This window comes from Rhamphochromis longiceps, linkage group LG10, assembly GCF_057381845.1.
Source record: "Rhamphochromis longiceps isolate RC_006_pf linkage group LG10, R_longiceps_female_GT1.1, whole genome shotgun sequence".
In the NCBI taxonomy this organism is placed as follows: Eukaryota; Metazoa; Chordata; class Actinopteri; order Cichliformes; family Cichlidae; genus Rhamphochromis; species Rhamphochromis longiceps.
Window position 1 is genome coordinate 36703318 of NC_140566.1, and position 12095 is coordinate 36715412.

Consider the following 12095-nt stretch of genomic DNA (forward strand, 5'->3'; position numbering starts at 1 on the left):
TGCCGCAGTCTCCCACTGAAGGAGCTGCTCAGTGCTGTCACAGTCTGCTGCATGGGGTGGGAGATGTTGTCCATCAGGGATGACAGCTTAGCCGCCGTTCTCCTGTCACTCACCACCTCCACTGGGTCCAGAGGGCATCCTAGAACAGAGCTGATCCCCAGGTACTTATAACTGTCCTCTATGTCTGCAACGTTGCCTTCTGGTAGTTTGATCCCCTCTGTTCTGACTACCTTCCCTCTCTTTGTTGATGTAAGGTAGTGACTGGAATAAGTCACAAGGTGTCGCTGTTGAGCTGCACATATGTTGTAAATTTTAGCAATTTTGACCATTTGTCCTCTGCAGGACACCGTAGTTCAGATTTCTCGTTCGCGCGGGCGCCATCTTGGTTCAGTGTTTACTGTGATTTGCAAAGGTAAGCACTGTCAGTGGCGAACTGCATTGGTTTTGTTTAAAAATAAGTGTTCCACTGTGTAAAATAGCGGTTTGTCATTTAAGCCGAGCCTATATTTTGTTTATTGAGAGGTTCATGTATTGTCTGATGAGAGTGTGAGCAGTTTGTGTGCATGTTTCATTTGGTAATATCTGCCGCAATTTCGGGCTACATTCCCGCTAGTTAGCAGAGCACCAATTCGGGCAAAGTAATGCAAGATGAAGCATTAGCTTTTCAGCTGCAGTTTGCTGGTAATCCTGCTATGTTAGTTTTGTGTCATACTCATTCCTGAGACCGTGGAATTTTGTAAAAACATTATTTTTGCTTAATGTGTTTTTTATATATATATGTTGTTGTATTTTACAATGTTGATAATCACGCAGTGTTTACTGTGATTTGCAAAGGGCCAGCAGCAGAGTTGGAGTGGTGTTTGCCCCAGCATCTGAATAAACGGCACGGTCCGAGCCACAAATTGAACGCCTGTGTCCGACTGGTCTCTCTACTGTGCGCCCCAATCCAACACAAACTTACACAACGCAGAGTCCGGGGTGTAGGGAGGCCCCTGCACTGGTTGGGTTACATTACCATCCGACTACACTTCTCCAGTCCGAACGACATCCCGATGTCATTGCTGCATATCCTGGTGGTGTGGATCAGTGAATCGATGTCTCGTTCACTCTTGGCATACAGCTTGATGTCATCCATGTACAGGAGGTGGCTGACAACTGCTCCGTTCTGTAGTCGGTATCCGTAACCAGTCTTGTTAGTGATCTCACTGAGGGGGTTCAGGCCTATGCAGAACAGCAGTGGGGACAGAGCATCTCCTTGGTAGATCCCGCACTGTACTGCTTGGTCAGCCAGTAGCTGGTGTTTTGTGCCTCTGGTATTCCTGCCCATCCCTTTCTGTGCCTCGCTCATGTATTGACCCATGTGCCTGTTCATCTTAGCCGCTATGATGCCTGACAGGAGTGGTGCTGAGGCAGGTTATTGGCTGGTAGTTGGAGGGGACCGGTCCCTTCTGGGGGTCCTTGAGCATCGGGACTGTCCGACCTTCGGTTAGCCATTCTGGGTGTCTCTCCTCAACTAGCAGCTGATTCATTTGTGCTGCCAGGCGCTTGTGGAGTGCAGTCAGCTTCTTCAGCCTGTAGGCGTGAACCATGTCAGGGCCTGGTGGCGTCCAACTCTTCATACTGGAGACCCTTTCTTGGATATCTGCCACTGTGATGGTTACTGGACCCTGTTCAGGGAGGTTGCTGTGGTCTGCCCTCAGATCCTCAGGCCATGCTCTGCTGAAACATGACTCGCTGCCAAATAGAAGTTTTAATAGGAGAAGTCAACCACACAGAATCCAGTTAAAACTGTCTGGATCAATGCTGTGAACACGGTGAGCTGGTATGTTTGCCTTCTTCTGTGTCACGCTGACATTTCTGAACATGTTCAGTTATTTTTAGGAATCTGATCTCTGTTCTCCTCGTGTGTGTTTTGATTGTGTTTTTTTCTGTTCTTTGTTGTTGTTATATTGTCTGTAAAGGTTCTCAGTCATTCAGGTCATCGTAGTCCAAGGAGCTTGGAAAGAAAAGCGTCTGGACTTCTTTACGTTTCTTGAAGAAGTTTCACCTCTCAGCCTAAATGGCAAACTTATCCTTTCTGTCTTCCCTGGTTTGCCATTCCTGGACTGTGAAGAGAATGGAAACCTTTAAAGTGTGCGTGTTAGTCCCCATAGGGAAATAGTTCCTCTGCATTTAACCCATCCACCCAGTGAAGCAGTGGGCAGCCACCAGTGCAGCGCCCAGGGAGCAGTGTGTAGGGACGGTACCTTGCTCAGGGGTACCTCAGGGTAGCCGTTCAGTGGAGTCGAACCCCCGACCTTCCGATCATGGGGCCACCACTCTACCTACTGAGCTATCCACACTGAAGTTTACCTGAAGCCCACACACTCGGACCAGTACCTCCTCTTTGACTCCCACAAAACTGCAAAACACAAACTCAACAATGTGGTGTTTGCTGTACAGGGCAGCGAGGACCTCTACACTGGAGAGACCAAACAGCCACTTCACAAGCGCATAACACAACATAGAAAAGCCACCTCCACAGGACAAGACTCAGCAGTTCATCTGCATCTAAAGGTCAAAGGTCACTCTTTGAGGATGCCAATGTTCACATTTTGGACAGAGAGGACAGATGGTTTGAAAGAGGAGTGAAAGAAGCATCTATGTCCACTGTGAGCGACCATCTTTGAACAGAGGCGGGGTTTACGACACCAACTCTCTGCCATCTATAATCCAGTTTTGAGATCCTTCCCAGACGCCTTAACGCCCACTCACATCCTGGGCCATCTGACCTCAGGAAATCACATGATAGGGTGGGGCCAGGTTTCACAATGAACACACCCGAAACTCTGGCTGATTGGGACCCACACCCAGTTTCACACCTTGTCTTAGGTGATTAGAGGATCATCAGGGGGTCCTTTTGTCCCTCTGTGGGGGAAACTCCCACTAGGTTTATATCTGGACTCTCCACCATTTGACCTTAGAACTGAAGAAGCTTCTCGGATGAGAGGTGAAACGTCTTCAAGCAACTTAAAGAAGTCCAGACACTTTTCTTTTCAGGCTCCTGAGACTTGTTGTTGTATTATTTTAGCATGTTCAAGAAAAACAAACAAACAACCATCAGTTTTTAAACAATCTTTTCGTTTATTGAAGGGAAAGGTAATCCAAACGTACCTGGCCCTGTGTGAGAATGTGCTGCTGATTCTTCTTTCAAGTTCTCAGGGAAGACTAAGAAACTACAGTGAAAAATATGACATTTTCTGAAGAGTTCAGTTTCTCTGCCACACCCACGCCCGATTACTGCCACACCTGCTGAAGCACAGGCCTGGTCGAGGTTACAGGAATGTTCCTCAGGCTGTGGCACTCCAGAGAACCACAGTGAGAACCACAGTTATCCACACATGGAGGAAACAGTGCTGATAGTTTGTTTGACGGTCTGAAAAATGCTTGTCTGCTAAATATGAAAAATAAAATCAGGAAGGAGGAAAACCCTGTCTCACAGGTTCACTGCACAGAGTGTGTTTATGAAGTAATCACAGCAATACAGATGATAACATTATTTTTAAACACCTGAACACATCATATACCAACATTTATTGATATTTGCATCATTTAAGTGTAAATATTTATTATACTTTAAAGTTAAAGAAAATATTGTTTTCAAACTTTGCATTTGTGAACAGTATTTTATTTTTAATCAGTTTGTGACTGGAGACCATGTCAGAACCTCCGAGCTCGTCCTGAGCAAAGCTGCTGCTAATCCAACCTGCTCTCTAAGGTCTGGGCATGTCCGACTGGGAGGAGGTCATGGAAGTCCATCTCAGCTAGCTTGGGGATGCTGCAGCTTTTCCTCCAGACCATCAGGAGGATGTAGGTGGGATAGAGAGGTGTGGCAGTCTCTGTACAGACCAGACTCTGTCCCTGAGACCTGGGCCAGCATGAGTCAGATGGATCAAAGGTTTGTGTTAAATATAGAAAATTCAGGAAAATGTTTTATTTAAGCAATGGAGGAAAAAGCTCGTTACCCAGGAACCAAAGATGTTCAGGAGATCTGTGTGTATACAGGCTCATGTTATACAGCTCTTAGATGACGTATTACACAATATGATAAATTACCGTGGACTAACAGTTCTTGTGTGCGCCATTAATGACCAATAATTATCAAAATGTGATCAAACGTTCTTTATTTTATTGTGTGGCACATTTTTTCTCCTTTGCTGCTACGACTGCTGCTCCCACTGCTGCTCCCAGTGCTGCTCCCAGTGGCCCTAAAATGCTCCCGAGGCCCGCTCCTATCCCAGCAGCCCTCAGGATCTTGTTCTTCGTCTGTGCCCGTCTTCTCGCTTCTTCTTCTCCCATGTCTGGATTTTCTCTCATAAGTCGTTCCATCTCTTCTCTGATGGCTCTCTCAGCTTCCTGCAGCATGTCATTGGTGTAGTATGTTGCTCCATTTCTCTGAGTCATGGTGTTGATCTTCTCCAGCAGCTCTTTGACCTGAGAGCGATCCTCACTCCTGTTGTTAAAAACATGATATCTTCCTCCGCACTGATTGATGAAGCGATGCAGAGGCCGATTTCCACTGATTGATTTGTCGATGTCGATTCCGTTTGGCAGATTGTCTCCATACGTGAACAAGACTATGGTGTAACAGGCTGCATCCACCCCAAATATCTTCTGAAGGATTTTTATCGTTTCTTCTTCTGCTTTTGTAAACCTGCCGATCTGGATCACAACCAGGAACACGTGAGGACCGGGAGCAACAAAGGAGACGCATTTAACGATCTCCGTCTTTACATGCTCCTGAGTCAGTAGGGTGTCAAACAGACCCGGAGTGTCAACTACATCCAGGATGTGACCATCCACCTGCCCTGTTACTTTGCGACACCCAACTACTGATGAAGAAAAAGAAGTTATAGACTCAAAGGCTTTTCTTCCTAAGATGGTGTTTCCTGATGCACTCTTCCCCACTCCAGTTTTCCCAACAAGCACAATCCTCAGGTGTGGGAACCCATCTCTCACTGCATCTCCTGGAGAACATAAACAGACAGCGTTAGTGGGACTCCCAGGTCATCACACAGGTCATCACACAGGCCATCACACAGGTCATCACACAGGTCACCACACAGGTCATCACACAGGTCATTACACAAGTCATTACTAGGGATGGGTACCGGTGTCCGGTGACATAAACGGTAGTAACCAAACCAAAAAGCAGCGCACATTTCGGTGCTTTTTTTCCTGAGCTGTGATACACTTCTAGCCAATCATTTTACGTTTCCGAGGATAGTAGGCGGGGCCAGGTACGTACGTTCTTTTAGAGCAGAGCTAGAGATTAAAAATGCCCAAGGCGAAGCGGTCAAAGTCTGGCTGTACTTCACAGCAAAAGATGCAAACTCAGCAGCAACAAGTGCTTTAAGCTGATACTGTGATGCTGTCAAAGGAGGTAACACCTCGAATCCGATGAAACACCTGGCGACGCATAGTGTTTTTTTTAAAAGCCCAGAAATGCGCCGTATGATAGCTTGCTGCGAGAACTCACAACAAGCACATCTACTGTGGGTGGGTTGCCTGTTATCGGACCCGGAGCAACATCCCCCAAAAACCTGAAGAGGAGAGTCCTGGCCTCTAGCTCTGCCAGTGTAGCAGAAATGATGATGCAGCAGCAGCCGTTCTTCTCTGCGTGAGTAGCTTAATGTTGTTCGTGTGTAATTTACGTTGAGTAGGCTAACCACGTTATTAAATTAATGCATGTAAGGTGAACTAGCAAACATCATCATAGCTACATGCGGCTGTCCTCTTGTTTGATGGCAGATACTCCCTTCACCCTGGCCAAAAAGGCTAAAATGACCAAAGAAAAAGTGGAAAACAGTTAAACATGAGAGGTTTTTGGACAAAGTTTGTGTTTTTTCCATTGTTTAAGCACTGCTTCCAGCCAAGAGTGATACCATATATGCCCCATAGCTGCAGAAAAGGCTAACATTGTTATCTTTTTACAAAAAACCAGCTGAAAATGAGAGGTTTTTGGACCCATTTGTGTTCTCCATTCTTTAAGCACCGGTTTGAGCACCGTTTAAGTACCGGCACCGTTTCAAAAGTACTGATTTGGCACCTGTATCGGATAAAACCTAAACGATACCCATCCCTAGTCATTACACAGGTCATTACACAGGTCATCACACAGGTCATTACACAGGTCATCACACAGGTCATTACACAGGTCATCACACAGGTCATCATACAGGTCATCACACAGGCGCTCTCCAGCAGCGTGTCAGTGTCCCGCTCTCTCCCCTCACTCAGGATGGCCCCGTCCCTCCCTGAGCTGGTTCTGCTGGAGGTTTCTTCCTGTTAAAAGGGAGTTTTTCCTTCCTACTGTTGCTCATAGTGCTTGCTTATAGGGGGTCATATGATTGTTGGGGTTTCTCTGATTTATTGTAGGTTAATTGGCTGAAAAGATTTTACACTGTTCGGGATATTAAAATCTTAATCACACATCTCGTTATTTCCTTATTTTAAGTATAGAAACTTTCCACAATCGCTGTTCAGCATAAGCTCCGTCTCCCATCACTGTTGGTCACATGCAGAGGGAAACCTTGGGTTTATTTAAGAGGACCCAAACACAGACGCTCGAGGCAGGAAGCAGGTTCAATCAAATACAAGCCGTTTATTGGAGGCTGGAAAAACATGAGAAACAAAGGCAAAGTAACACGAAAATGAAATAAACTTAAACCTAAACTTGGGAAAAACTAAGTAAAGATCTAAGTATCAAAGAACTACAGACCATGAACATCATGAGGTGACCAGACACGGGTAGGAGAAAGGAGAAAGGAAGACTGGTGAACTAAATACACAGAAGCGCAGTGAGGAACACAGCTGATACAAATGCACGTGACGCCACGGGGGAAGCAAAACTAAACACACTGAACATGGAGACACAAGACTGTCAAAATACAACAGGAAAAACTCAGACGTAGACTGACACATGAGCTGGACACAGGAGGAAACACAGATGAGAGGGAGCGAGGGAGCACGAGAGAGAGGACATGACCGGCAGGGAAGCCGTGGAACAACACACAGGAAGGGGAGACGTGACATCACGACACACAGGAAGGGGAGACGTGACATCACCACACACAGGAAGGAGAGAGGTGACATCACCACACACAGGAAGGAGAGAGGTGACATCACCACACACAGGAAGGAGAGAGGTGACATCACCACACACAGGAAGGGGAGACGTGACATCAAGACACACAGGAAGGGGAGACGTGACATCACCACACACAGGAAGGAGAGAGGTGACATCACCACACACAGGAAGGAGAGAGGTGACATCACCACACACAGGAAGGGGAGACGTGACATCAAGACACACAGGAAGGGGGGACGTGAGAGACGTGACATCACCACACACAGGAAGGAGAGACGTGACATCAAGACACACAGGAAGGAGAGACGTGAGAGACGTGACATCACCACACACAGGAAGGGGAGACGTGACATCACCACACACAGGAAGGAGAGACGTGACATCAAGACACACAGGAAGGGGAGACGTGAGAGAGGTGACATCACGACACACAGGAAGGGGAGACGTGACATCACGACACACAGGAAGGGGAGACGTGACATCAAGACACACAGGAAGGAGAGAGGTGACATCACCACACACAGGAAGGAGAGACGTGACATCAAGACACACAGGAAGGAGAGAGGTGACATCACGACACACAGGAAGGAGAGAGGTGACATCACCACACACAGGAAGGAGAGACGTGACATCACCACACACAGGAAGGGGAGACGTGACATCAAGACACACAGGAAGGAGAGACGTGACATCAAGACACACAGGAAGGGGAGACGTGAGAGAGGTGACATCACGACACACAGGAAGGGGAGACGTGACATCACGACACACAGGAAGGAGAGAGGTGACATCACCACACACAGGAAGGGGAGACGTGACATCACCACACACAGGAAGGGGAGACGTGACATCACGACACACAGGAAGGGGAGACGTGACATCACCACACACAGGAAGGGGAGACGTGAGAGACGTGACATCACGACACACAGGAAGGGGAGACGTGACATCACCACACACAGGAAGGGGAGACGTGACATCACGACACACAGGAAGGGGAGAGGTGACATCACCACACACAGGAAGGAGAGAGGTGACATCACCACACACAGGAAGGAGAGACGTGACATCACCACACACAGGAAGGGGAGAGGTGACATCACCACACACAGGAAGGAGAGACGTGAGAGAGGTGACATCACGACACACAGGAAGGGGAGACGTGACATCACCACACACAGGAAGGGGAGACGTGACATCACGACACACAGGAAGGGGAGAGGTGACATCACCACACACAGGAAGGAGAGAGGTGACATCACGACACACAGGAAGGGGAGACGTGACATCACCACACACAGGAAGGGGAGACGTGACATCACGACACACAGGAAGGAGAGACGTGACATCACCACACACAGGAAGGGGAGAGGTGACATCACCACACACAGGAAGGAGAGAGGTGACATCACGACACACAGGAAGGGGAGACGTGACATCACGACACACAGGAAGGAGAGACGTGACATCACCCCACACAGGAAAGGGAGAGGTGACATCACCACACACAGGAAGGAGAGACGTGAGAGAGGTGACATCACGACACACAGGAAGGGGAGACGTGACATCACGACACACAGGAAGGAGAGACGTGAGAGAGGTGACATCACAACACACAGGAAGGGGAGACGTGACATCACCCCACACAGGAAGGAGAGAGGTGACATCACCACACACAGGAAGGAGAGACGTGACATCACCCCACACAGGAAGGAGAGAGGTGACATCACCACACACAGGACGGGGAGAGGTGACATCACGACACACAGGAAGGGGAGACGTGACATCACCCCACACAGGAAGGGGAGACGTGACATCACCACACACAGGAAGGGGAGACGTGACATCACCACACACAGGAAGGAGAGAGGTGACATCACCACACACAGGAAGGAGAGAGGTGACATCACCACACACAGGAATTTATATAAATAAAATTGAATTGAATTGAAGTGTGGGAGCGATGAACTGACTGGATATGTGGGGACAACTTGTGGAAGAAGACACAGGTAAGACTACTGTGGGCGGGGCATATAAATACCAAGGTGGGAAAAACCCACAGTGTGTTTCGGTTAAAAAGGAAAGCATCTGAAAGGGCTCCTCTAAACGCTCTTCCTCACTGAGAACCAAAACAGAACCTCAAACGTATTCAGCTGAAGAACGACATCAATGCAGAGCTGTGGCTTCTGAGGTATCTGGAGTATTTTCTGCTTTCCTGTAAAACTCCAGGGAATGCAGGAAGCTTGCTCCGAGCTTACAGGAACCGACAGTCGAACTGGCTGAACAGGATCAAAAGATTTCACCTGAGCTCAGTTTCACTCATCAGGTAAAGGCTGTGGACCGCAGTGAGCGTCGATCAGTAAAAACAGTAGAGTTTGTACTTTACTGTCTGTGTGTGGTTTCTTCATGTCAGAACACCAACAGCTGCTCATTGTTGGGTTGTGACCTTTCAATATGAACACCTGTAACTTCATATTGTCAGGTCTGACACCAACCACAGGTTTTCTCAGCAGGAACAATCAAAGCCTTTGTTTTCCTGCAGACTGTGTAAAATAAATCTGTTTCCAGCTCTGCGTGGTAGGGCTGGCTATCGACGTCGACTTCTGCGTTCAATTTGATTGAATTCAGACTCAGGCGGTCAGAAACATCTTATTTATTCATTTATCAGCACTTATCCATATTTAATATCCATATATTAAACCGAAGCTGACACTGTGAGACTTCATCAGAGGTGTGAGCGCCACAGCAGAGGCCTTTGTGTCAAAGTAACTGAGGATCAAACAGACACACATGAAGCAGATGTTCTGGCTTCTTATAGCAAATAACCTTAAAATATTCTGCAGTAGAACAAAAACTGAAGCAAACCATGAATCAACACGAACACAACAGCAGACTGGTGCATAATGAGCAGAGAATAATGCAGAAAACAGAGATTTGATGGTAAACTGGTCTGTGAGTACAGAGACAGAGCCGTGCAGGAAGTGGGATTTTATCGTGGTGGAAGCAAAACAGCCAAAGTCAGAGTGAGAGTGACGATGTTTATCATCATCCTCTTTTGCTGCTGCTTCAGTGAATGTTGGTCAGATTGATGAAACCTGCAGCATCAGAGTCAGTGAGCTGTCAGCTTTTAGCCCCGACGGCGTGTCCGTGCTGTCACACAGGACTAGGGGCGGGTTTTTATAATCGATTCATCGATTAAAATCGATTCTGGCTTGGATAACGTAAAATCGATTCATTAAAATCCTGAATCGATTTTTTAATATAAATTTATTTTGCCCGAAATGCCAGAATCTCTGGTGACATCTCACAAAATTTCAACAACCACCAAACAGCTAAGACAGTAAATGAGAGCAGGAACACGGATTCTGCACAAAGACTTAGACACACAGCGCGACCCGCGGATCAGAATCAGTGAGATGTCACCTTTCTCACAGCTCGCTGATTCTGATCTGTCGGCGCTTTGTGTTCACGCCCTTTATGCGCTGATTCTAAAGCTGTTAGTTTGATGTCTCTCCAAACAATATTGACCGAACCAGCAGCAAAAGAAGATCCAAACTAAGCTTCACATAAACATCGTCATGAATTCACTCTGACTTTTACTGTTTTGCTTCCACCACGATGCACAGCTCTCTCTCTCTCTCTGTACTTCAAGAACAGTTTCCCTTTCTTCATTATTCGCTTGCTTGTTACGCACAAGTCTACCGTTGTTTACAGGCTGTCGGCCGCTGTTTTTTTTTTTTTTACATTCTTCCGAAAATAAAACCTAATTTCTGCCGTTCAATACTGAACAAATGTAAACTTTTTAAAATTATACAAAATGCAAAACGCTGTGTCTGTAATAAAACCACTGTAGCGTCAGAGGTGATGTTCATATGTTGATTAATGGTTTTCTTTCGTTTTTGATGTACTGCAGAATATTTTTATAAAATCCAGAACAGGAAAATCACCTTCATATTTTTCTGTTTTATCTTCAGCTACTTTGACACAAAGGCATCTGCTGTGACGCCCACACCTGTGATAAAGTCTTGCGTGTGTCAGCTTCCTTTTTATAGATACAAAAATATGTAAATGTACTGATCTGAATTATAATATTTCTGACTGTCAAAATTTCCCAGATTCAAATCGAATCGAATTAAATCGAATCGTGGATCGAATCGATTCGGGACCTTGTGAATCGGAATTGAATCGATTCTAGAAATCAGTGACGATACCCAGTCCTACACAGGACACAGAAATAACCAATCACAGTTCAGTTTAACATGTAGCTCTTGGTTTGTTTGTTTTTTTACTTTTCATCTAGATTGTATTTTATGATAGAAAGTTGGTCTAAACAGTAAATCAAAAGTTTTAAATGTACTTACGAGCATTGGTGCCGGCCATGTTTGTGCTGCTCAGGATTACAAAGCTTTGCACCGACACCTTCCTGCTGCTGCTCTGTGCTGTACACCGAGGACGCCGTCACTTTAAGGCACTTGTTAAAGTTGCTGCAGGGCAGACTGCAGACAGAAGAGAGCTTTCATTGGTTCACCAACCACACAGCCACAGTGTGAATAACCTGCAGTCCCAATGTGTCACTGTTAGGGGATATTCAACCCTGGCTGTGAATCAAAAATGAGTTCCTGGTTTTAATTCTACTGCATGCAACAACGTGCATGTCACAACAACGCTTAGATGCTGCAGGGCAGATTCCAGAGAGAAACTGTCATTGGCTGGTTACACAGTGATGTCACAGCCTAAATATTTAGTAACATGATAATAAATGAGTCTGGTTATCAAACAGACCCTCAACATCTATATAACCTGTACTATACTAATGTAACCAACAGTTTCCCAGAGTAGATGGAGGTGACTCTGGCGCCTGAGCTCTTATAACAGGCCTGAGGTTTTCTGCCTGAGCATTACGGTCTATTCATATTTGGGATCTGGCAGCGGTTTCGTTGTTGCTTCATTCCGAAGCAAAGTGACG

The 12095-nt window shown here is 46.5% G+C and overlaps 1 protein-coding gene across 1 annotated transcript; it reads right to left on the reverse strand.

Moving 5' to 3' along the window:
* Positions 1 to 3061: 3061 nt before the first annotated feature.
* On the reverse strand, positions 3062 to 11616 carry LOC146661444 (GTPase IMAP family member 9-like). Its single transcript, XM_085421532.1, has 2 exons — positions 11491 to 11616; positions 3062 to 5006 (listed from the first exon to the last, which is right to left on the reverse strand). The coding sequence occupies exons 1-2, from the start codon at positions 11507 to 11509 to the stop codon at positions 4168 to 4170; spliced, it is 858 nt and encodes a 285-aa protein (XP_085277658.1). The 5' UTR covers positions 11510 to 11616; the 3' UTR covers positions 3062 to 4167.
* Between the last annotated feature and the right edge of the window lie 479 nt (positions 11617 to 12095).